Source organism: Humulus lupulus, chromosome X, assembly GCF_963169125.1.
Source record: "Humulus lupulus chromosome X, drHumLupu1.1, whole genome shotgun sequence".
NCBI lineage: Eukaryota > Viridiplantae > Streptophyta > Magnoliopsida > Rosales > Cannabaceae > Humulus > Humulus lupulus.
Window position 1 is genome coordinate 198,426,133 of NC_084802.1, and position 27,321 is coordinate 198,453,453.

Consider the following 27,321-nt stretch of genomic DNA (forward strand, 5'->3'; position numbering starts at 1 on the left):
TTGATAATATCAATATAATATAGCTATTAGTATTAATTATATAAACAACAATGTAGGTAATAATATTTTTTTAATGAAACATTAATTTAATTTAAAAAAATATTATGTATTTTTCTAAAATGTCATGAAAATATTTTTTTTCTCATGTTATGTTTATTATTATCATAAATTAAATGTCAAAATATTTTAAGAATAATTCACCATTTATTTTGTATTTTTTAATGTATTTTAAAAGAAAAAATAAATAAAAATAGCATTTAGGTACCTAGATGATACAAATTGAAAAACTTGAGGACCTAATTGATACAAAATCAACTTTTGAGACCTAAGTGTTACAATGTGTAAAGAATGATGACTGCAGCTGAAAAAAAACTCTTATTATAATAATTTTTACTATAAAACTAAATATTTAATAATTATCTTCTATAAAAAATAAACAAGTTTCTTCTCCAATCTTTGCTATGTGATTTGAATAATATCATGAATGTTATATACCTTAAATAGAGTAGTTTGTGATCTAAAAAGTTATCATATTATTTATAAAAAAAACATAAATAATTTTTTGGTTTAATTTTTCTTTTAATATGTTTATGTCATTCTTTTGGTTTAATTTTTCTTTTAATTTTTTATGTCATTCTTTTGTATATAATATTGTTTATTTATTTAAAATTTATATTATAATCACAAAAACTTAATAAAAATAATTAGTAATTTTTTTAAATAAAACTAAATAAACGTACATTGCGCGCTATTTGCACTTAATATTTATAAATGCTCAAAAACCATATATCCGTATATATTTTAAATAGGATTGGTTTTTAGTCCTTTACCTCCCATTTATTTTCTATCAACAACAAAATTAAAAGTTTTGTATATCTCCCATTTATTTCACATTTATTTATGATGTGATAATTTTTTTCTTCAATTAATCAAATTTATTTAAAATAAGAGTTTTTATATATATTTATATATTTTTACATTATATTTTAATTAATACTTATAAAATATTATTAAGAGTAGTTCCAATTGGTGATCTAAAATAACTAAATAGGTAAAATTATATCAAAATGTACCAAAATGAGTCTCCAATGGATGCTTTATCCTTAAAAGAAAATTTACTTTCATCTATAGTACATAACTATATTTGTAACACACTATTTATCTATATAAAAATATAATATTAATTTTTCATATTCTCTAAAATCACACACACAAATATATATATATGCTCTTTTTTTTATTTTCTCTTTTTATATATTTTTATATATATAGTTATATACTTAGTAAATGATTTTTATTTATATTTTATAATATTATTATATTTCATTTTTTATAAAATTTTTATTGTTAGTTTTTTATGGGTAGTATTTTAATATAATTACGTGATATGATATATGAGTAGATTTTATAAATGTTAAAAGATACTATGATATTATTGATAATTAAAGAAAATATTTAAAAATATAGTATTTAAATGATAATGAGAAAAAAAATAGAAAAAGTATAATGTAAAAGTTATATGTAAAATAAAATAAAATGTATTTTTTTTTTGGATTGGTATTTCAAAGAATGTGCTATACTATTTATTTTATGTTGTATGATTGCAGCTTTAAGCTGGGCCGGCTCTATAAATAGTCCACTTTGAGTAAAGACTGATCCAGACCCAATCAGATCAGATTAGGGCTGGGTCTTTGGATAGGACTCGTCAAACCCGCCCAACCCAAGCGAGCTCCTTTCCTTGCTCACTACTTTTCGGTATTCGGATATGGCGTCCCTCCTCTCATTGCCGCCATTAACTTCGTATTTTTCCCGTGATCATTCCTTCTTCTCCACCGTCTTCATCCACAAAAGGTACCTGCTTGGTTCATGAGAAAACTTAAAACCACTATATTGTTTTGGTTTCCGTTGCTCAAACCTTTCTCTCTTTCTGCTATTTGTCTCCCCAATTTCTGCGAGCCTTTGCAGTTATGTTGTTCCTTCCTTTTTTTTTTCTTGACATAGAACAAAATATATAACTTAATTAATTTGGTTAGAATTTTCCTGCGACTTCCCTTGCATTTTTCTCATCTTGATAAAACTTGCAATTTAGAAGTGAATAAATACACTGATAATGCAGATTTCTTAGTCTAATTGTGAGAAATACACATGAGGATTGACTTCATAATTAGTCACTGTGTTGTTGACATGAATATTTGGGTAAATTTTCTCGTTTGCCATTGTTATTTCACTTCATATTTCAGTAACATTCCATATGTCTCTTTAGGTGTGACAAACTGTCAAGGAATTGCGAAAATGTTCGATACTACACGATCAAGTGCAGACTTGCTCGAGCCAAAGAGCCTTCTTCTTCGAAACCAGACATGGTGATAAGAGAACCTCACAAGTATTTTGATCAAGTCATAATTACAGTTCGTTCAGGAGATGGAGGCCATGGTGCTGTCCTCAATATGCCCAACCAGCAGGGAGGTGGTAAGTCGCAAGGAAAACGCGACAAGGAAAATGCCAGAAAGAAAGGTTCGTACAAAAGGGACTTTGATGGGTCTCTTATCCTTCCTGCGGGCGGGCATGGAGGAGATGTAGTAATTTATGCAGACGAGGGTAAAGATTCATTGTTGGAACTTCATATGAAAAGCCGGTCTAATGCAAAACGTGGCGGAAATGTCAATGCCATGGGTGTTTTGAACTCACAATTGCGGGATGGACTCCCTGCGCCTACTTTGCGGATTCCTGTGCCTGTAGGTTTGTATGTCAGTTATGTCTTCATTATCTTTTTACGACGTCTATGTTTTATGTAAAGAGTTTTAGGAATCAATAAAGTACTAAAATGCAATTTCAATTCCGGTCTGCCCTTTTGCCTTATTATTTTTTGTTGATAAACTTGACAGGCACAGTAGTGAAGCATAAACGAGGGAAGTTGTTAGCTGATCTAGCTCGTCCGGGTGATGAAATCCTCGTGGCAAGGGGTGGACAAGGAGGGGTGAGACACAAAACATTGCATTTTAATTGTAGTGGAATTTTAGTGAAGATTGGTTTAGTTTGTTTTTATAATTTTCTCAATGTAGGTAATTGTGAGGGCTTACTTATTTAATCTCGCTTCTTCTATTGTATAGTCTCATGTTTTCATCAGATTTTTGGTCGTAATGAGTGAACACAACTGATTGAACACTCAAAGCAATACAATTGACAAATGCCCTTTAATATAATTAATGAACACATAAATGTATAAACATGAAAAATGTGTGATTAGTAATTTTTGCCTGTTCAATAGCATGTTTTGGTATTATTTGGTCATTATCATTTTGCAATTCAGATATAAGTTTTGTTGGTTTGTGGCAGATTAGCTTGTTAGACATGCCTCAACATAGAAAGCAGAAGATGATGGCTTTAACCACAAATGTGATGAGAGATGATAGTGACAAGGTAAAGTTTGTCCCCTTTTTTTCCCTTCTAGTTGGTGAACAAGTATTTTCTGGTAAAATGTCCATGAAGATTCAAGGCAAAGTTAAAGCCCAAAGTGAATGTAATATTGATACAAAATGGGTTTATTTGCCATACCTCTTTCTTTCAGATATCAATAATCATGATTCACGATGCTTACATTGAGGTGACAATTGTCATTATTATTATTTTCATAATGTTTTTGAAGTCAAATCATGTAATTTGATTGATGATTCCTTGTCTAATTACATAATTAGATTTTGCACACTCCAAAAATGCATGGTACAGGCATTTACTAGCTTACTATCTGTTCTTAGTTTATAAATGTTTTTTTAATATATATAAATATATATTTATTATACTTTATTATAGATTTTAGTTCTTGGTCAACCTGGAGAAGAGGTTAGTTTGGAGTTGATTCTACGAGTTGTCGCTGATGTTGGTTTGGTTGTAAGTATCACTTTACTTTTCATTATTAAAGCTTTTTTTTTTTTTAAATAAATAAATAAACTTCATGGGGATTTTTTTTGAATCTTGGTCGGGATCAAAGAATTGATCTTTAGGTTTCATTAATTACAAATTACAAAATTTTAATAATGTCATAAAAGAATGTTTGAGGTAATATGAGATACCTGGATACACCTGCTTGGTCACATTCTAGACTCTGTTCCATTTTCATGTTAATTTGCCGACTTGGTTTCATTTCTTCATAAACCTAATAGGGACTCCTTCCTGTAGATAGTATAACAATTTTGTGGCTAGTTGCCTATGGTGATAAGTAAAATCTAATCTGATACTTTTCGTAGAAGTCTTGCCATTTAGAATTTGTGTTCCATGAAAGTAAAAGGTTTGAACCTGTTGAAAAAGATAAACGAGACAATTATATACATAAATACTGTTGATTCAGTTTTGACTGATTATTTGTTTTTAATGCAATCTTGCAGATTTTGTTTATTAAATCTGTCTTTCTGTGAGTGTGATTTTCAAACTTCCTTAATAGATCTTAACTCTGAATAAGGTAATATTGAGATATTAGATGCTGAAGTTTTCTACTTTTTATTACTTTAGGGTCTTCCAAATGCTGGGAAGTCAACTCTTTTGGCAGCCATAACACTTGCAAAGCCAGATATTGCTGATTATCCCTTCACAACCTTAATGCCAAACCTTGGACATCTTGATGGTGACCCAAGTTTAGGGGCAGATATGTATTCTTCTGAAGCAACGTTGGCAGATTTACCTGGTCTTATAGAAGGTGCTCATCTTGGAAAGGTAATTTCCGATTATTATCTTGCTTGCTTGCTAATTAAAATTCCACAAGTTGCTTTATAATCGTGTTACCTTCAGGGTCTTGGTCGCAATTTTTTAAGGCACTTGAGGAGAACTCGAGTATTAGTGCATGTTGTTGATGCAGCAACTGAAGATCCTGTACAAGATTACAGAACTGTTAAAGAAGTATGTATATAATAACTTTTGCTATTTATATATTTGTCGCTAAAAGCTGTGCTAAAATTGTTGTTTGTATAATTTTCAGGAATTGCGAATGTACAATCCAAATTATCTTGAGCGACCATACATTGTAGTTTTGAATAAAATTGACCTTCCTGAGGTTTGTTCCACTATTTGTTTCCCCATCTTTTTTCTTGTTATACAAGTTCTTTGTTTGCCCCAACTTCTATTTTTCGGTTGCTGGAATTCTCATTTTGCCAATAAATATATACTTAGGCAAGGGACAGGCTTTCCTCTTTGACTGAAGAAATATTGAGAATTGGATGTGAGAGGACAACATCTAAACTGGAGTTAATATCTGAAAACACATTCAAACCTTCGTCCCCTGAAGGTGAAAATGATGCTTTGTCTTTGTCGGCTGTTCATAATGAAGAGAGAAAAGAGAAACAACTTGAGGATTATCCAAGGCCCCTTGCTGTTGTGGGAGTTAGTGTTCTGTAAGTTCATTATTGTTCTTTTGAGTTCTCTTTGATTAATTAGTTTTGCCAGTTTCATTCTTTGTTAAGTGATAAAAATTGATGCGGAAAACCCAATGGAAACGACAAAGCAAAACTCTCACAAACAAATAATTAAACACCATGAATGCCCTTCATAACCCTGTAAAACTCAAACCAGAAAATTCACACTAACAACCTTCACAACACAACAATAACAATGCAAGAAAGAAAAGATCACAACAATAGGATTTACGAGGTTTGGCCAAGATGGTCTATGACCTCGGGAGAGCAGCCACTCTTGTTCTTCAATCAACAATGGTTACAACAATTGAGGTTTTCTCCTCAACCTTTCTCAAGAAAAATGCCCTCTATCACAAGCACTTTATTTTTCTCTCAAGTGTCATCAAGTTATTCTCTTGATGATAAGTCACTTGCTTTAAATATCATAGCAAAAGTGCCCTTGCAATACAAGAGAACTAATAAAAATGAAGTTAGAACCCCCCCTTAACTAACCAAACTGATTTTCCTACCAAACGACATCATTTCTTGAAAATACTCTTGGGCGTCGTTAGTCACAAGGACAATGTTGTGACACCTAAGATCTAAGATGACAATTTGGGCTTAAGGACTCGTGGGTGTTGCGACGCATAAAAATACTGTCACAATGCTAGCAGCATTCAACGTCGATGTTGTGGCGCCAAAGTCTTGACTCACATTCTTCATATCTTTAGCGAACAACAACGCGTCGTACATGCACCAACATCATGATGTATAAGACCAGCCCATAAATTCATAGCATTGTTTGAAAAGGTGTTTTTGAGGATCGTTTCAAAATAAGGCTGTTAAAATTCGGGGAGGTGTACATCTCCCTCAATTTTCTAATAATTGGGCTTTTATTTATTAAAGCACACTTGGGCCTCTCAATTTTTAAGGCTTGTTAGCTGTATATTAGTTGTCTAATTAGCTTAATTCTAGTTCCTAATTATACACTTTCCTAAGATAGACTCCTAGTTGTGTATATATATGTGTATTACTTTTCAATGAAAATTATGAGAATACAATTCATTTTTCACCTTTGATAACATGGTATCAAGCCTTATTTTGGGATTGTGATTCGAAATTTAAAATTAGGGTTTATCACAAATTGGGGTTTGATTTTTCTTTCATTTTTAGGGTTCTTTTTTCGGCAACCCTATTTGGAGGACTCTTTTGTTCTCATCGCCGGCACAGGAAGACTGCCCAGCTGCTGACCAACAAATCCCCGCCGTTCGAAGTCCAGAATCGCTGTGAGTCGGCCCCCACGCGCCATTGTCTCCTGCTGCATTGTCCCCCACGCGCCGGCGCGTGTGGGCGCGTGCACCGAGCTTTCGCCGTGCTTTTGACTCCGGTTGGTCCCCACGTCTTTCTCGACACTTTTCTGCCCTGTTTGTGCTCTTCTCCGGTCACTCTCATCTCTATTTTTGTTCAGATCTTGTGTTTGGGGTTCCCCTTTGTCTTGGCTTTGTTTACTTGTTTTCTCCATTTTTGTTTTTGAGATTATGGTTGAGACAAAATCAGCGGGGTCTGATGTGGTTCCTGTGATGTCTAAAATCACATATCATAAATTGAATGGTTCGAACTAATTGGATTGGAGTAAGACTATTCGACTTTATCTACGAAGTTTCGACAAAGATGATCATTTGACTAGAGATCCTCCTAAAAACGATTCAAAGAAGAAAGATGATTTGACATGGCTCAAAGAGGATGCTCATTTGTTCCTTCAGATTTGTAATTCTATTGATAGTGAGGTAATTGGTTTGATCAATAACTTTGAATTTGTTAAGGAACTAATGGATTATTTGGAATTTTTGTACTCTGGCAAAGGTAATCTCTCCTGCATGTATGAAGTTTGCAAAGCCTTTTACCGTGCGAAAAACAAGATCAGTTGCTTATAAACTATTTTATGGCATTCAAACAGACGTATGAAGATTGCTGCCTTTTAGCCCTGATGTGAAGGTTCAACAAAGCCAACGGGAGAAGATAGCTATCATGAGTTTTCTAGCTTGCCTTTCTTCTGATTTTGAGTCGGCTAAGTCACAAATTCTCTTTGGGTTTGAAATCTCCTCTTTAAAAGACGTCTTTAGTCGTGTTCTACGCACAAAAAGTCCTCCATCTGTCCAGGTTAGTGGTACTTTGGTCGGTCAGAATAATAATTATGTCCCTAGGAGATCAACTAATCATAGTGGAAACGAGGGCGGTGGCTCACAAGGATTTGAAACTCGAATGCCAGATTCTAGAGGCATTATGTGCAACTACTGTAAAAAGGCAGGCCATACAAAATTTGAGTGCAGAAAGCTTCAGTACAAAAATCAGCAAAAATACTCTACCAATGTTGCACCTACTAATGATGCCTTTGATAAATCAGTTCTTATTTCTGTCGATGAATTTGCGAAGTTCTCACAATATCAGGAGTCACTCAAGTCTTTATCTTCTTCTGCCACTGCTATTGCTGACTCAGGTAAATCCAGTACGCGTCTTCTTTCTTCATCCTCCAAATGGGTCATTGATTCTGGTGCCACAAATCATATGATAGGTAATTCTCATCTCTTTTCAACTTTTCAATCACACTTCCACTCATATCGTTACTATAGCTGATTGGTCGCCATCTTGTGTTCGTGGGTCTGGCACTATCAATCCTACCCCTTTGCTTCCTTTGTCATCTGTCTTACATTTACCTAATTTATCCTTTAATTTGCTCTCTGTCAGTCAACTCACTCGTAATCTTAATTGTTGCATCTTATTTTTTCCTGATCATTGTTTATTTCGGGATCTTATGACGAAGAAGATTATTAGTAAAGGACACGAGTCTAGAGGCCTCTACGTTTTTGATACACTGCCTCCAACTTCTATTGCTTGTTCGAGTCACTTCAGCTTTTGAGGCTCATTGTCGGTTGGGCCACCCATCTCTTTCATTGCTCAAGAAGCTTTACCCACAATATAGTAAGGTGTCTTCATTAGATTGTGAGTCGTGTCAATTTGCCAAACACCATCGTCTTAGTTAGAGTCCTAGAGTCAATAGACGTTCCTTTTGAATTAGTTCTTTATGATGTTTGGGGTCCAACTATTTTGTCTAATCCTGGATTCAGGTATTTTGTTACTTTTGTGGATGATTATTCTCGTGTAACGTGGCCATTTTTAATGAAAAATCGTTCTGAGTTGTTTTCTATATTTTGTGCTGATATTAAAAATCAATTTAATGTTTCCATTCATACTTTGCGAAGTGATAATGCCAAAGAATATACATCTGCTTTATTTCACTCGTATATGGCTCAAAATGACATACTTCATGAAACTTCTTGTGATGATAATGCATTCCAAAATGGTGTAGCAGAATGTAAAAACAAACATCTTCTTGAAATTGCACAAGTGCTCTTGTTTCAAATGCATGTTCCAAAACCTTTTTGGGTCGATGCAGTTTCTACAACATGTTTTCTCATTAATAGCATGCCATCCTTTTTTCTTAATGGTCAGATTCCCTTTAAATCCCTTTTTCCCGACAAGTTATTGTTTTCGGTTAATCCAAGGATATTTGGTAGTACTTGTTTTGTTCGAGATGTTCGTCCACATGTCACTAAATTAGATTCCAAATCATTGAAGTGTGTTTTTCTTGGTTATTCTTGTCTTTAGAAAGGATATAGATATTATTGTCCTAGTCTTAATAAATATCCTGTCTCAGTTGATGTTACCTTCATGGAAGACATACCATACTTTCTGTCCTCACCTGTTCTTACTAGTCAGGGGGAGGATAATCATCATCCTCCCCCTTTCTCTGCATCTATCCTATCACCAGCTTTTGCTAAGCCTCCTATTATTCAAGTCTACTCCAGGCGTCCAACTTCTGATTCATGTCCTGCACCTGCTCTTTCGTCATCAGATCCAGTCCCGAGCGATGATCTTCCTATTGTATTGCGCAAAGGTAAGAGCCAGTGTACTTATTCGATTTCTTCTTTTATTTCGTATAACGGATTGTCGTCTTCCTCTTGTTCTTTTATTGCTTCCCTTGATTCTATATCCATTCCTAAAATTGTTTGTAAAACCATCTCTCATCCTGGTTGGCATAATGCAATGATAGAGGAGATGAATGCTTTAGATGGCAGTGGTACTTGGGACTTGGTGGATTTACCTTCATGGAAACGGACTATTGGATGCAAATTGGTGTTTGCAGTTAATGTCAACCCAGATGGATCAGTGGCTTGATTGAAGGCTGGTCCTGTCGCTAAAGGCTATGCTCAAAACTATGGCGTGGACTATTAAGATATTTTTTATCCTGTTGCGAAATTGACATCTGTTCGGTTGTTTATTTCGATGGAAGCTACTCATAGCTGACTTTTGCATCAATTTGACATTAAGCTGGATTTGTTGCTCAGGGGGAGTATGGACGGGTTTGTTGTCTTCGAAAATCTTTATATGGTTTGAAATAGAGTTCTCGTGCTTGGTTTGGAAAATTTAGTCAGGCTGTTGAAAAGTTTGGTATGATGAAAAAAGCAAGTCTGACCATTCGGTGTTCTACAAACAATCAGAGGTTGGTATTATTTTGTTAGTTGTGTATGTGTTAGCTATATATTAGTTGTCTAATTAGAGCAGTATATTAGTTGTCTAATTAGCTTAATTCTAGGTTCTTAATTATTTAGTTTCCTAAGATAGATTCCTAGTTGTGTATATATATGTGTATTACTTTTCAATGAAAATTATGAGAATACAATTCATTTTTCAGCTTTGATAATAAGGCCGAAGTGACATAAAGTAAACTAAGAAAAACCTAGATTTGATTTTGAAAAATAAAAGAAAAAGAAAAAGAAAAAGAAAAAAAAGAAACTGTAACTCTTAATTTTAGAACCATGCCCACTCTTTTTTTCTTTCGACAAACACTCCCCTCTTAGCGTAAAGTGTTGAGGCAAAGGTGTGAGCACAACCTTTGAAACCTTCATCCCAAATCTTGGAAGAACTTTATGCAAATACCCTTCTTATGTAAAGTATACCATCTTGTTGAGTGCTACTTGCATTTTTTTGTCTAGCAATCCCCCCATTTTTGCAATACTTGTTAAACTCATTAGCACAATATTGAAGACCATAGTCAGTTCTCAACCTTTTAATTTTTCTACCGGCCTGGTTTCCAATCAAGACTTTCCAAAGTTTAAACTTCTCAAGCACGTAGAAAAGTGTATTATTTGATATCTTTGTCAGTACATACAATATTCTATATATAAGATGTAAGCCAATTAGCTATGTAAGTTGTACTAATTAGATTAAATTTGATAGCTACCTAGGTCAACTATTTTAAGCCTAGAATCAAATGATATTTATAGATAAAGGAAAGTATTGTTACTAATATTAATGTACAATATTTCTACACCCTCCCTCTAGCTAGAGCATACTGATCCCACATGCCCAGCTTGCACACTTGCTCATCAAAACTCTCATTTGATAACCCTTAAGTCAACAAATTTGTAGCTTGTTGTTTGCTTTGCACATCAATAACACATAGCTCATTTTCTTCAATCTTTTCTTTTGTGAAATGACGACCCACCTTCACATGCTTGGTTCTATTATGTTGGACCAGATTATGTGCTATATTGATTGCTGATTTGTTATCACTGCATAGTTTTGAAGGACTTGTCCTTTGAAGTTGTAGTTCTTCAAGGACACGTTTAATCCAGATCAATTCACATACTCCTTGAGCAAGAGCTCTCAGCTCAGCTTCTGCACTACTTCTTGCCACAACGAATTGCTTTTTGCTCCTCCAAGTAACCAAATTCCCTCATACCTTGGTACAATATCTAGATGTTGATCTTCTGTCCTCAATGGATCTTGCTCAATCTGCATCTGTGAAAACTTCTACACCCATTTCTTCATTCTTTCCGAATAATAAACCTTTTCCTGGTGTCTTCTTCAGGTATCGCAATATCACGTAGATTGCCTCGAAGTGTTCTTCTAGAGGTCTGCTCATATATTGACTAACCAAGCTTACTGCAAAAAGCAATATCAGGTCTTGTGTGGGATAAGTATATCAACTTTCCCACTAGTCGTTGATACATCCCCTTGTCCACTGTCATTTTCTTGTACTTCCCTTTGGGTTCCGCTGGTGTTGCAATTAGTTTACAGCCAAGCATTCCCGTCTCTTTAAGCAAATCCATGACATATTTACGTTGAGAGATTGAAATCCCCTGTTTGGTCCTTGCAATCTCCATATCTAGAAGTATCTCATTTGACCAAGATCCTTCACCTCAAATTATTGAGCTAACAATCTTTTGGGATTCTCCAACTCATTCTGATCATTTCCAGTTAGAATCATGTCGTCCACATAGACAATAAGAAGAGCAACTTTACCATCTTTCGAATGTTTAAAAATAACGAATGATTTGTCTGACCTTGTTTGTACCTGTGTTTCTTAATCACTTGATTGAATTGCTCAAAACATGCACTTGTTGATTGCTTTAGGCCATAAAGATATTTCTTCAGATAACACATTTTCTCTTCCATATCTTTCATCAAAAGCAGGAGGGATCTTCATCTACACCTCTTCTAAATCTCCGTTTAAGAATGCGTTCTTGACATCAAGTTGCTGTAGAGGCCAGTCAAGATTAGCAGCTATTGATAATAGAATTCTTACTGTATTTAGTTTTGCCACTTGTGCGAAAGTTTCTGTGTAGTCAACCCCATATGTTTGAGTAAACCCATTTGCAACCAGTCTTGCCTTGTATCTGTCTACAGTACCATCAGCCTTGTATTTGCACCCTACCAAATGATGATTCCTTGGCTTAGAAACATCCTTCCAAGTCATGCTTTTCTCCAGTGCTCCTATTTCTTCATTAATGACTTTCTTCCATTCAGGGGCTAAGAGCTTCTTCAATATTCTTTGGAATGATTAATTCTTCAATTTTGGCAGCAAGGGCTTTGAACTTTGGTTTGAGCCAACTACATACTTGGATATAGGATGTTGAGTGCAACTCCTAACTCCTTTTCTTTTGCAATAGGCAGATCTGTCTCAATTACACTTGAATTCTCCATATTAGAATTAGAATAAAGTGAAATGGGATTCAAAAAGTTACTTACAGCAGGAGTTGTCACCGATTTAGACTCATGAGAGGCAGTGTCTGTAGCTGGTTGTATTATTTGTGTTTTGCCCCGTTGCCTTGTATAAACCAACTACTCTCTTTCAGGGTTGATTGTTTCAGAAATAGGCTTTGGGTTAGAAAGGGTGGAAATAAGATCAATGGGAAACAAGTATCCCAACAGTGAGCATCACTCACTGTCCCTCACTGAAGCGTAGAGTTGGGATAGAAATGTTCTTCTTCATCAAAGGTGACATCCAGAGAGATGTACATGCATTGGTTGATAGGATTATAACATTTGTAACTTTTTTTGTAGAGGAATAATCGAGAAACAGACAGTTGATGGAACGAGGGTCTAGTTTAGTATTGTTAGGACCTAATACATGAACATAGGAGGTACAACCAAATGTCTTGAGTGGTATGTCAGAGATGAGATGATTTTGAGGATAGGCTTTTTGGAGTAATGAGATTGGAGTTTGATGTTGTAAAACTCAAGAAGGCATTCTATTTATGAGATATGCTTCTGTTAAAACAACTTCCCCCAAAAACTTTGAGGAACAGAGGTAGTAAACATAAGAGCCCTAGCAACCTCTAACATGTCTGTTGTTTTTTCTTTCTGTAATCCCAATTTGTTGGGGAGTGCTGACACATGAGCTTTTATGGATTATACCATTAGAGAGAAGATAATCACCCAAGATGGAAATAAAATATTTTGTGCCATTATCAGTGTGTAAAACCTAAAGATTATCCTGAAATTGATTTTTAAGCATGGAGTGAATTTTTTTGAAAGTGGTAGCAGCATCAGAATTATCCTTTCAAAGAAACACCCAAGTTAAGTAGTGTATGGTCATCAATAAATGAAATAAACCATATGGTATTAGAAATATTTTTAACCCGAGAGGGACCCCACATATCACTATGAATAAGAGTAAATGGTTTAGATGCTTGATATAGGCGAGAGCGAAAAATAGAACGAGTATGCTTAACAAATTGACACACTTCACTTTTAAACATGCTCATGTTTTATTCCGAAACATATTAGGAAATAAATGTTTAAGATATGGAAAGCTTTGATGGACTAAACGATAATGCCACATAATAATATAAAAAGCACTAGATACAGTACAGCCAAAATACAAACTTTTATTCACTACATTCCCTCGCACTCCCAATAGTCTTCCCCGAGGACATTTTCTGAAAAATACAATATATGGGAGTGAATTTAGCAAGGCAGCCATGATCAAGGTTAAGTTAGCTAATGAAAAAGAGATTACAAGATAGATTTGGCACATGAAGAACATTTAAGTGTAAGAGAGGGGGATATATAAATGGATCCTTTACTAGCCCCCGTGGAGATAGAACCATCAACAATTTTTATCTTAATAGTACCTGGGCAAGGATTATAAGTGCTAAACTAGTGGGATTGACCAGTCATGTGATCAGACGCGCCATAATCAACAATCCAAGGGGTTGTTTGGGTAGTACTGGCTGCGGAAGTATCTGGGGCGGAAGTGATTTGCTCAGATGCAGATGTAGAGGTAAGGAGCTAGTGGAGTTGGGCAATCTGATCAAAAGTGAAGGGAAATGATTGAGATTGGGATGCAGAAAAAGCACGCCCATCAGAATGAGTACTAGTAGCATTTTTGGGCTTCCAATTAGCTGGTTTACCATGTATTTTCCAGCAAGTAGCTTTTGTGTGACCGAGCTTGTTGCAATGTTCACACCATGGGCATTAACGGCACCGTCCACAGGGTTCAGCAGCAGAGGTGGGTGCCGGGCAGCAAGGGCAGAATAATCTGCTTCCGCAGTCGGGAGATGTCCCATCATGACCCGCTTGCGGCTTTCCTCGTCGAACTTCAGCAAAGGCTTCACGAATCGAGGGAAGCGGAGACTTTCCGAGGAGGCGACCTTGAACTTCATCTAGGTCACAATTCAGGCCATGTAAAAAATCAAATAAATGCTCACAATCAAGCATCTTCTTGTAGGAAGGAGCATCATCAGAGCACTTCCATTCTGGGACAAAATTGTTCAATTTCTTGCCAAAGATTATACAAAATACTATAATATTGAGTTACAGAAAGAGCCTACTATTTTTGGTTTCGAAGTTTGGACTTGAGTTCAAATACTTGTGCAAAAAGAAGGCTTATTTGACAACTTCCCACACTTCTTTGGCAATCGAGAGAAATATGTAAGTTTGACCAATTTCAACTTCCATGGAGTTGACGAGCCAAGAGATGGTAAGAGAATTTTCGGAATCCCATTTGGCGAAGGATGGATCAGTGGGTGTAGGTGTAGCAATGTTGCCGGTGAGATAGCCGAGGCAACCACGACCAGTGAGATATAAAGTCATAGATCGTGACCATTGGAGGAAATTCTGACCATTCAGTTTATGAATGGTTATTTGGAGATTAGGTTGGTCATATTGGTGGGGAATAGGTTCAGATGGTGTTTTGGAAATTTTAGATATGGCAAAGGTTTCTTTTGTGTTTTTTAGATCAATGGGAGTGACCATGGCTGATTGTTACCGAGTTTGGAGAAGATACACGTGAGGAAGAAAGGTAGGTCTCAGAAAAGATGGTCTGATACCATGTAGAAAAGTGTATTATTTGATATCTTTTTCTGTACATACAATATCCTATATATAAAATGTAAGCCAATCAGCTATGTAAGCTGTACAAATCAAATGAAATCTGATAGCTACCTAGGTCGACTATTTTAAGCCTAGAATGAAATAATATATACAGAAAAAGGAAAGTATTGATATTGAAATTAATGTACAATATTTCTATAGTTTCAAAATGAAAACCCACAACTTTCTAGAAAAATCATCAACTATAGTTAAGAAATACATTGAACCTAAGTGTGATGGAACTCTTGAAGGCCCCCACAAGTCAGAATGAATACAATCTAGTGTCCCGTTGGTTTGTTGTTCTCCTGTACCAAACTTGACTCTACAAGCCTTGCCATAGACACAATATTCACAGAAATCTAAGCTGTTCAAGTTGTCCCCACATAACAATCTGATAAGTCTCCCATCACTTACGTGTATTCAAGAAGAAGCAAAGGAGGATAAGTGGGAGCCAAGTCAACAATAGAGGGTAAGGCAAGTGCCATGGCAGCAACTGATGCTGAGGTAGTTAAGGGTTGGTTATGTGGGGAGTGCTATAGTGTAAGAAGGTGTAGATTGTGGGGTTGTACACCCGAGTAGTAGAATAAGAGTTGGGGGTTATTATTTTTAGCCTTGTTGAGTATTTTGTTGGATGTAGCCTTTTGTGAGAGACCAGGCTTTCTAACTCCAGACACCTATCAATATACACGGATTTCTACTCTCCATTTTGGGTTATTTCTCTATTTACTAACCTTTCTGCAAGGGATTTCCTACCAAAGTGGTACCAGAGCCATCGATTTCATATGGGACCTAAGAAGGATAGTCAATTGGAAGTGTGGGATGTACACCTTGAAACTTTTCAGTCGGACCTTAGGCGTGAATTGATTGAAGTCAGATCTGAATTTCAGCTCATTCCAAAGGAGTTGGAATTGCTGAAATCAGATATTCAAAGAATTCCAGGGATAGAGAAGCATCTAGAATTTGTGGTGGGGCATATCACACAATTGTTTCAGGCGCGGGCTCGACCAGTTCAGAGGGCACGACTGCAAGTGCCAATTGACAACGCAAGGTTGTGGAAGGGGCACTTACACTGTCGCTGGCATCTCCATCTACGGTAAATCCGACATCTCCCCTTGTGTTTGAGCAGACTGAATCCCACTCAGTTTTCGATGCATCTGTATGGTTGTGATTATCGCCCACCATGAATGGAACTTCCTCTGTTGTTTGAAGTTCAAGGGTCGCTTGGTTCTCCCGTCGACTTCCCCCTTCATTCCCATGTTACTGCAGGAGTATCATAACAGCAAAGTGGGAGGCCATTCTGGCGTATTCAAAACATTTCAACGACTAGCTTCTGATTTGTTTGGCAAGGTATGCGGAAAGAAGTTCAAATATTTGTATCAGAATGTGCTCTTTGTCAGCAAAGCAAGTACGTGGCTCAATCTCCGACGGGTTTGCTCGAACCATTACTCATGCCAGAGTATGTTTGGGAAGATATCTCTATGGATTTCATTGAAGGACGACCACTATCTAATGGTTTCGATACACTTTTTGAGGTATTAGATTGTTCGAGTAAATATGGCCATTTTATTCCACTTCGTCATCCTTTTTCAGCGACTACAGTGGCTGCAATGTTTGTGCGAGAGGTGGTCAAGCTCCATGGGATTCCTAGGTCCATTGTTTCTGACAGAGAAAAGATTTTCCTTGGTCTTTTTTGGAAAGAACTTTTTCATTTACAAGGCACGTCACTCAAGCGCAACACAACTTACCACCCGCAATCTGATGGCCAAACCTAAGTCGTCAATTGTTGTTTGGAGACATATCTCAGATGCTTTGTGAGTTCCCACCCAAACTAGTGGGCTAAATGGATCTTTTGGGCTGAATATTGGTATAACACTTCATTTCACTCTTCGACTGGCATGACACCATTCAAGGCTCTGTATCATAGAGACTTGCTGCCTTTGATTCGCTTTGAAACAGCCAACACTCAGGTGTTAGCAGTAGAATAGAATCTCCAAGCACGGGATGAGATCATTGACGTCTTGGAAGCCAACCTGTTACGTGCTCAGCAAAAGATGAAGGCACAAGCAGACAACAAGAGAAGGGAAGTATAGTTTACTGTGGGGGACTTGGTTTATCTGAAATTGAGGCCATTATCGACAAATGTCAGTTGCAAAAAGGAAGAATGAGAAGCTGACACCACAGTATTTTGGACCATTTCCTGTTGTAGCTCGCATTGGGGCAGCGACATACTGTCTGAAATTACCTCTTGATTCTCGCATCCATCCAGTTTTTCATGTTTCACTGTTGAGGGCAGCTTTGGGACCAAATCAGGAAGCTACGCCTCTTCATCCTGATATGTAAGCTGAGTTTGAATGGAAGTTAGAGCTGGAAAGGGTGCTGGATGTGCGTCTAAGTACTCAAAAGGGGTCTCCATAAGCTCTTATCAAATGGGTCAACCTGCCAGCTTATGAAGCAACTTGGGATGATTTTTTAGTCATCCAAGAGAAATTCCCATACTTCCACCTTGAGGACAAGGTGCATCTTTGGGCCTGGGGTATTGATAAGCCTCCTCTCACTTACGTGTATTCAAGAAGAAACAAAGGAGGACAGGTGGGAGCCAAGTCAGCAATGGAGGGTAAGGCAAGTGCCATGGCAGCAACTGATGCTGAGATAGTTAAGGGTTAGTTATGTGGGGAGTGCTATAATGTAAGGTGTGGGGTTGTACACTCGAGTAGTAGAATAAGAGATGAGGAATATTAGTTTTAGCCTTGTTGAGTAATTTGTTGGCTGTAGCCTTTTGGGAGAGAGACCAGACTCTCGAACTCCTGGCACCTATCAATATACACATGTTTCTACTCTCCATTTTGGGTTATTTCTCTGTGTACTAACCTTTATGCAGGGAATTTCCTACCACAATCCTTGTTTGCTCAAATTCAATCAAACCTCTCACTCCCATGTCCAAGCCTCTCGTGCCTAAGAGTCGTCTCTTATTTTTCTTCTTGGAAATACTTGTTGCACTACTAAGGGTATTGCCATTAAGTGAATAGATCTCGTTCTTAATTCCTCTTATAACAACAAGAGAGCCTTTAGTTACCTTCATGATGCTCTTCTCTACTTTGACAATAAAGCCTTCATCATCCAACATTGCAATAGTGATCAAATTCCGTTTTATTGGCACATATCTAACATTCCTCAACACCCTTTCCATCCTATCATGAAGTCAAGTCTCACAATTCCAATTTCAACCATCTTGCATGGTATGTTGTCTCTAAGTAACACCAAACTGCATTGTTCTTTGAATTCTTTAAATCATGATTTGTTTGGAGTCATATGAATGAGCATCCTAAGTCTAATTTCTATATCTAATGTGAACCTGATGATGACACTAGCAAGGCATCTGAAGACTCATAACCATCACTTGCTACAACAATGTCAATCATGTTCTCTAGACTTCTCAGCGCTTGGCTCAAGTCTATTTGGACACATCCTTTGAATATGCCCATCTTTGTGATCATAACACTTTATTATCTTTCTTCTTGTCGATCTCAATCTTGACCTTCTAGATCTCCCATTTTTATTATCTCTCTTGTGGAATCTACTTCTAGCAATTAGAACATCTCCATTATTACTTGCTTTGGTTCACTTCTCGTATTTAATTTCTTTGAGTTTAAGGTTGCTTGAACTGCATCCATCGACAAGGATTCTCTACCCCAAGAGTGTCCTTAAAGTTTGTATAAGATTTTGGCAAAGAACTTAACAGAAGTAAGGTTTGATCTTTGTCTTTTCTCATAATTTTATTGAAAAGTGAGCCATATTTATGTACAAACCTAGGGAACTATCTTAGGAAACTATACATAATTGCGCAACTAGAATTAAGCTAATTGACAACCATACATATTAATATACAACTAACACTCCCCCTCAAGTAGGAGCGTAAATATTAATCATGCCCAACTTGTTAAAAAGATAATCAACCAGAATCCCATTTAGAGCTTTCGTGAAGATGTCCCCTAATTGTTCTCTAGTCTTCACATATCTTGTTGAAATCAAGCCTTGTTGAATTTTCTCACGAACAAAATGACAATCAAAATGTTCTTAGTTCGCTCATGATACACAAGATTCAATGCAATATGAAGAGCAACTTGGTTATTACACCACAATTTTAATTTTTCTAGTAATGAAGTTTTAAGTCCTACTTCAGCCAAGAGTTGATATATCCACATTATCTCACACACAAACTGTGCCATAGCCCATGTTCTGACTCTGCAATGGATCTTGACACAACATTCTCCTTCTTACTCTTACTCTTCCACGAGACCAAATTTCGTCCAACGAAAACACTAACTTGAGATGGTTTTCCATCCATTTTGAATCCTACCCAATCTGCGTTTGAAAAACATTCAATATGAACGTGTCCATGATTTGCTTATAAAATACCATGTCCAGGTGCTCCTTTTAAGTAACACCAAATTTGCTCTAACGCTACTTGGTGATGAACTATACATAAATTGATTGAATATGCAATATTTGGACGAGTCACGGTATGATAATTCAACTTTCCAACCAACTTTCAATATCTCTCAGGATCTTCAAATAGTTCCCTATCTCCTGTAAGGTGCACGTTCGGAGTCATTGGAGCACTACAAGGCTTTGCTCTCTATTTTTCTATCTCAATTAATAAGTCAATGACATATTTTCTCTGAGATAGAAATATATATATATATTCTATTCCTTGTGACTTCAATACCCAAGATATACTTTGGCATCCCCAAGTCCTTCGTGTGAAACTCAATAGGAAGGAAAGACTAGAGATGAGATGCCCGTAGTATTACTTCCTGTAATAACAATATCATCCACATACACAACTAATAGAATGATACCAGCTTTTGTTCGTTTGTAGAACACAGAATGGCCTGACTTTTCAACATACCAAATTTTGGATAGCCTGGCTAAATTTTCTAGACCAAGCATGAGGACTCTGTTTCAAACCATATAGAGATTTTCAAAGATGACAAACTTTGCCAGACTCCCTCTAAGCAATAAACCTAGGAGGTTGCTCCATATACACCTCCTTCTAAAGATCATCATGAAGAAATTCATTCTTTATATCAAGTTGATGCAAATGCCAATGATGAGTAGCTGCCATTGAATTAAACAACCTAATAGAGGTCAATTTAGCAACAGGAGAAAACGTGTCAGAATAGTCCACGCCATAAATTTGAGCATAGCCCATAGTGGCAAGACAGACTTTCAATCGGGCAATTGACCCATCTGAATAGACCTTAATTGCAAACACCCATTTGCATCCTATTGCTCGTTTTTCTAAAAGTAAATTGACTAAGCCCTAAGTACCATTGTCATCTAAATCATTCATCTCCTCTATCATTGCATTATGTCAACTGGGATGAGATACGACTTCACAAACAGTTTTAGGAATAGATAGAGGATCAAGGGAGGCAATAAAAGAACAAGAGGAAGATGACACAGCGGTATAAGAAACAAGAGAAGAAATATGATAGGTATATTGGCGCTTACCTTTGCGTAACGCAATAGGAAGATCATCGCTTGGAACTAGATCTGATAACGAAGGAGCAGGTGCAGGACATGACTCACTGGGTTGCCTCTTGGAATATACATGAGTAATAGGCAGCTTGGCAAGAGCTGATTTCGAGACAGGGGCGGAGGATGTGATAGAATAGACCAACAAATCATCATCCTCCCCCTGCCGAATGGGAATAGGTGAAGACAGAAAACAAGGTGTCTTCCATAAATGTAACATCAATTGAGACAAGATATTTGTTACGAGTGAGATAATAACACCTATAACCTTTCTGAAGACGAGAATAACCAAGGAAGATACACTTCAAAGACTTGGGATCTAATTCAGTGACATGCAGACAAACATCCCGAACAAAACAAGTGCTACCAAATATCCTAGAGTCAATAGAAAACAACAATTTATTGGGAAAAAGAACTGTATAAGAGATCTCACCATGAAGAATAAAGGATGGCATGCGGTTAATGAGAAAACAATGTTGTAGAAATTGCATTGGCCTAAAAAGGTTTAGGAACATTCATTTGAAATAAAATGGCTCGTGCAGTTTTAAGATGTTTGTTTTTACGTTCTGCTACACCATTTTGGGATGAAGTATCAACATGAGGTTTCATTAAGTATGTCATTTTGACCTATATAAGATTGAAATAAAACAGATATATGCTCTTTGGCATTATCAATTTGCAAAGTATGCATGGAAACATTAAATTGAGTTTTATTCTCAACACAAAACGCACAAAACAGAGAAAATAACTTAGAACGACTTTTCATTAAATATAACCAAGTTACACGAAAATAATCATTCACAAAAATAACGAAATACTGAAATTGAGGTTTTGACAAAATAGGACAAGGACCCCAAACATCATAATGAACTAATTGAAAAGGAACATTTGCACATTTATTAACTCTAGGATTCGAATTAAGACGGTGTTGTTTTGCAAATTGACACGACTCACAATCTAATGAAGACACCTTACTATATTGCGAAGAAAGCTTCGTGAGCAAACAGAGAGATGGATGACCCAACCTACAATGAGCCTCGAAAGGAGAAGTGACACTAGAGCAAGCAATAGAATTTGAGACCGGTGTGTCAAGAATGTAAAGGCCTTCAGACTCATGTCTTTTACCAATAATCTTCTTCGTCATAAGATCTTAAAATAAACAATGACTAGGAAAAATGAGTTGCAACAATTAAGATTACGAGTGAGTGGGACTAATAAAAAACAAATTAAATGATAAATTAGGTAAATGTTAGATAGAGGTTAGAGGAAGGAAAATAGTAGGATTGATAGTGCCAGACCCACGAACACAAGATGGAGGCCCATTAGCTAAAGTAATGGTAGAAGTGGAAGCATTGGACTGAAAAGTAGAAAAAATAGACTAGAATTACCTGTCGTATGATTTGTGGCACTAGAATCAATGACCCATTTGGAGTATGAGGAAAGAAGACACGCGTTGTGTAACGCCCTACTTCCTTAGAGCCGTTACTAAGTGAGTTTAAAACGTGCCATTAACTCGCTAATCGAGGTTTTAGGTTAAAAGTGTAGCTAAATTGTGTTGAAGGTTGTTTAAAGGCATTTAATATCAAAATGGTGTCATTCATTGAAAATAAAAAGAGTTTAACATTCGGGATCCCAAAATATTGTTTAGAAAATACTTTACATCTCAAAATACATTTAGGGTCGACTAAGAGACAAATTCAATTCTGTACATTTCATTTTCCAAAAAAAAAAAAACCCCCTGGCCCTGGCCGTGGCAGCCAGGTAGACCGAACATGTACCTGTCGCTCTACGCTCTTCGTACTCATGGTTGGTCGACTTTTCCCTTGTCTTTACCTGCACCATAGAGCGCCCGTGAGCCGAAGCCCAGCAAGAAAACTCAACATAAACAATTAACATATGCATATCTATTAACAGCATATGACAAAGCAGCCAACAGGCTAAACACTTAACGGCCATGCCGTCCCAGGCACTTTGCCAGGCCCTGGGTTCGCGGTCTTCACCGAGAGGATGACTCCAGCATCCTAGGAGGGTCTCGCCCTGACGACTTGTACTCTGCGTGCTTAATGCCGTTCTTGGCCCCTTGCCGTACTTGGCTCTCTGCCGTTCATTCATAAATATGCATTACATAGTATAAAATCAACAAATATTTAAACATGTATTAAACATAGACAATAGGGCTATGTCCTTCAATTCAATCAATAGGGTCGTGCCTTGCAATACAAGCAATAGGGCCACGCCCTGCTCTACAGGTACAACAGTTTCCTTACCTTTTACACAAGCACTAGATTCAAGAGGCGGCCCCCCGAGTACGATCCTGTCCCAAAGCCCAAGCGGTCACCTAGTCACAAACCATAAGTAGCACCCTCATTATAATTCGATTCCATAAACCAATTCCGGGACCAATCCCAAAAAAATATCAAATACCATATTTGTGACTCTCGGCTAATACAGTGGGACAGGATCTCTCATGCCGGAAACACCGCACAAAGTTCAAAATCATACCCTCAACGGGTTCAAATTACAAATATGCCCCTAATAGCCAAATGTGGCCCACATGTATATTTAATTCACCTAAATATGCATTTCTAATCACATAGTTATTAAATTTACATAATAACATAATTAAATCAATTATTGCCCTCCAGGCACGCTAATCAAGGACCTATGCCTTATTAGCAAATTTGGGACGCTACACGTTGGGTTTACTTAATTCAGCAGTGACAGACGAAGATGAAGACTTGGGTGATTCTTGATATTGCGAGAACTTGGAAAATTCATTAGCGGAGATAATGGTTGATTTGTTACGAGACATCATTAGTAAACGCAACATTAGCAGAGTGTTTTTGCTGATTTTTGAACTGTAGCTTTCTACACTCAAACTAGGTGTTACCCGACTTTTTACTGTAGGTGCAATTAATGCTTCCAGAATTTGGCGTTCGAGTTTCAAATCCTTGTGAGCCACCGCTAGTGGAGTAATCTTCGCGTGGAGAGCACGACTAAAGACGTCTTATAAAGAGGAGATATCAAACCTAGAAAGAACTTGTGCCTTAGTAGAATCAAATTCAAGAGAGAGCCCTGCTAGAAAACTCATGATAGCCATTTGCTCTTGTTGGAGTTGTTGAACTTTCACATCAAGGCTAAATGGCAGCAACATATTAAGCTTCTTATATGTCATCTTAAACGCTGTAAAATAGTTGATAAATGACCGAACTTGTTTTTACACACGGTAAACTGCTTTGCAAATCTCATACATGCAAAAGAGATTCCCTTTTTCAGGGTACAAGAATTCTAATTAATCCTTTAGATTTTTAACAAATTCACAATGATTAATCAAACCAATTACCTCACCATCAATAGAATTCTGAATCTGAAGGAACAAGCGAGCATCCTCTCTAAGCCATGTCTACTTCGAATATCTTTTTTCGCTGAATCATTTTAGAAGGATCATCAGTCAAATGATCATTCTTATCAATACTTTGTAGATAAAGGCGAACAATCTTACTCCAATCCAAATCATTCGAACTATTTAGCTTATGGTCTTTTAGACATCACAGGCACCACATCTGTCAGAATAGAAGATTTATTTTTAGCCATAAGACCTTGAAACGTAGAGAAATAGCGGAAGGCAAAATAGAGCAAACACAATAGAATAGACAACACACCAAATCAAATAAGAGAAAAAAGTCGAAGGAAGATTCAAACAAACTAGACACAAACAAACTCATGGGGTCTTGAGAAGGCGGATGGCGGAAATGGGTGTCAAATTCTGGCAAGATGCGCCCGTATGCGACGGCGCGTGGAGGACGTGGCGGACAAGTGTGGCGGCTTGTGAGGCTTGCGCATGGTTTTTGGCAGCCAAACTTCGGCGACGGCAGATTGGTAGCTGGGCAGTGTGGCTGGACAGAAGGTGAGAACCAAAGCTTCCTCCAAACGGTGTTGTCGAAAAGAGCCCTAAAGCACTCAAACCCTAATTTGTGTGTTTATGTGAAAGACCCAAAATAAAACCTCAATCTTGGAACAAAATCCTAATTTCGAATTTATAATTCTATGATACCATGATATCTTAGATGACGAGAATTCTTTTTAAATTATTCAAAAGTGAAGCATATTTATATACAATTCTAGGAAACTATCTTAGGAAACTATACACAATTAGGCAACTAGAATTAAGCTAATTGACAACTATACATATTAATATATAGCTAAAAATCTTCAATTGACAAGATCTAGGATCAACTTGTTGAAATAATCTGTCTTCTACTGATTTTTCCTCCACCATCTTGAAGGATTAAAAGCTTGCTTCAAACTCAACCGATTTACCAAGGGCTTTGTCATGTACAAGCCTTCAAGCTTCAACCATACCCAAATCTTCCTCAAAACCTGAACTCCATGATGATTCAAGATAATTGCCCGATGAGTCTTGTCAAGTAGTTTTTTTGGGGACGTTTGACATAGTTTTTATTTTTACCTTTTGACAGTAAAAGAAGAAAAGTAAAATTTTTTTAGTTATTGTTTGAATATTATAATTTAAAAGAACTTTTTAAATAATAAAAAAAATCTTTTAGTATATTTAATTCTTTTTTATTAATTATAATAAAATAAAATAAGAAATTTATTCTTGGAATATAAAAAAAAAAAGAAATATACAATTTCATTTAAACTCCAATAATTTTTTTTATTTTTTTATTTTTAAAAGAGTTTCCTAGAGAATCAGGTAGTGCTCTTAAACAAACACTTTCAAAAGTAGCTTTAGGCTCTGGAAGAGCTTTGAAAAGTCATGCATGTTAACAAGCCCTTTCTTATCTGTCTCAGACATAGATTCCGGCAAACCCTTTTTCTCCCTTCAAATCTTCAATAGCCCTCATCTTCGTTCTTCATAACCCAAAATGTTGTTGCCTTGTAAACTTCTCAACATCATATTTTGTCATTGCCATTTCCAAGAACCTTATTATGATATCAATTTGATGTGAAAACCCAATGGAAATGACACAGCAAAACTCTCACAAACAATCAATCAAACACTTTAAATGCCTTTCACAACCCTATCAAACAAACCAGATAATTCACGATGAAAACATTCATAGCCAAATAATAACAATGCAAGAAAAAAAGATCACGTGTCGCTTGTATAGTCTATTGGTATTACACATTTCCTCAAAAATAAAAGATCTCAAGTTCAAATCCTCACCCGTGTCCAAAGAAAACAAAATTCACAATAGGATTTACGAGGTTTGACCAAGGTGGTCTATGTCCTCAGGAGAGTAGCCAATCATATTCTTCAATCAACAACGGAGGTTTTTTCTTCCTCAACCTCTCAAGAAAAATACCCTCCATCACAAGCACACTATTTTTCTCGCAAGTGTTACTCACAAATTGTTCGCTCAATGAACCAAGTCACTACAGCAAAAGTGGCCTTACGGTACAAAAAAAGAAAAAGAAAAGTGTAGATAGAACCCCCTTAAGTAACCAAACTGATTTTCCTACCAAAAGACATACTTTCTTGGAAATACGTGGGGGCATTGCGACTCACATGGATAGTGTAGTGACACCTACGTGTGAGATGGAAAATTGGGCTTCAGGACTCATGGGTGTCGTGATGTAGAGAAACACCGTCGTAACACTAGTAGCCTTTCGGGTTGGTGCTGCAATCATAAGCCTTGACTCACATTCTTCATATCTTTAGCGAACAGTGTCGTGACGTACAAGCACCAACGTCGCGGCGCATAAGACCAGCCATAAATTTATACTGAAAGAAAGCTAGAATTATGTGACCCAATAACCAACAAAAATGACCACACCAGTTCTTCTGTCTAACATCAACTTTCTTGTTCAATTTCTCCTTGGCAGATTTGGCTCCACAGGAGACATGTTTAATTTATATACTTTTAGTCTTTGACCATTTTAATTCTCATTCATATTTACTGCATATGACAATAGAATTTCTAGGAAGATTTTCCCTGCAAATTCGTAATTTTTATTTCATTTTTACTTCTTTTTGCAGGAAAGGCATCAAGGTAAAAGAAATGTTGAAAGAGATAAGGGTAGCTCTAAGGAAGTGCAAAGATTCTATTGAACCATTGGAGTGCAGTGGGAGACAATGAGACTGACATTAGAAGAGCCTTCTTTTACGTGGCCTGTATACAGTGGTAGATAATTAGGTCTGTATCATTTGTATAATTGCTTTGGGCGTTTATAAATGGACTATCGTCCTCTGTTGCCTGTCCTAACTTCATTGCAGAAATCACTGGCTTAGAGCTGCACAGATACTGGTGTCAGCCCAGTATGTGCACACGCTTGTGCATATGGGAACGAGTTGAATTTTGAGCTTGTCAGGTTTGAATTTTATGATTATCTTGAAATGGATAATATTTTCGAATATACATATTAATATATATTCTTTTGATAGATATTTGTTGGATAATCGACTTACATTATTTTGTACTGTGTTATCATTCAAGTTTTTACTCGGTGTTTTACATTTGTATGCCCTGGTGAGGCAGAAAATAGAGACACTGAATTGTTATTTCAAGCAAAAGAAAAGAAACGTTGAATTGTTATTTGCTTGGTCATTTATGGAGGTTGGATTATAATACTAATACGTTTATATATGTATATATATATATTTATATATACACTTTAGTTGGTCTTAGTACATATTTTTGTTCGAAAATCATTTCATTAA

General features: G+C 36.5%; 1 protein-coding gene across 3 annotated transcripts; it reads left to right on the forward strand.

The window, feature by feature from the left end:
• Positions 1-1,661: 1,661 nt before the first annotated feature.
• Positions 1,662-27,196, forward strand: LOC133805130 (probable GTP-binding protein OBGC2). 3 transcript variants are annotated; one of them, XM_062243227.1, is made up of 10 exons: positions 1,662-1,851; positions 2,264-2,739; positions 2,886-2,977; positions 3,337-3,420; positions 3,811-3,888; positions 4,507-4,707; positions 4,783-4,890; positions 4,970-5,044; positions 5,161-5,381; positions 23,285-23,748. In XM_062243227.1, exons 1-10 carry the CDS (start codon positions 1,766-1,768, stop codon positions 23,313-23,315), a joined length of 1,452 nt encoding a protein of 483 aa, XP_062099211.1. In that variant the 5' UTR covers positions 1,662-1,765; the 3' UTR covers positions 23,316-23,748. The 3 variants fall into 3 exon arrangements, with proteins under 3 accessions (XP_062099211.1, XP_062099212.1, XP_062099210.1); XM_062243226.1 differs by lacking the exon at positions 23,285-23,748 and adding an exon at positions 26,641-27,196 and having other exon boundaries at positions 1,664-1,851; XM_062243228.1 differs by lacking the exons at positions 3,811-3,888; positions 23,285-23,748 and adding an exon at positions 26,641-27,196 and having other exon boundaries at positions 1,663-1,851.
• Positions 27,197-27,321: the final 125 nt, after the last annotated feature.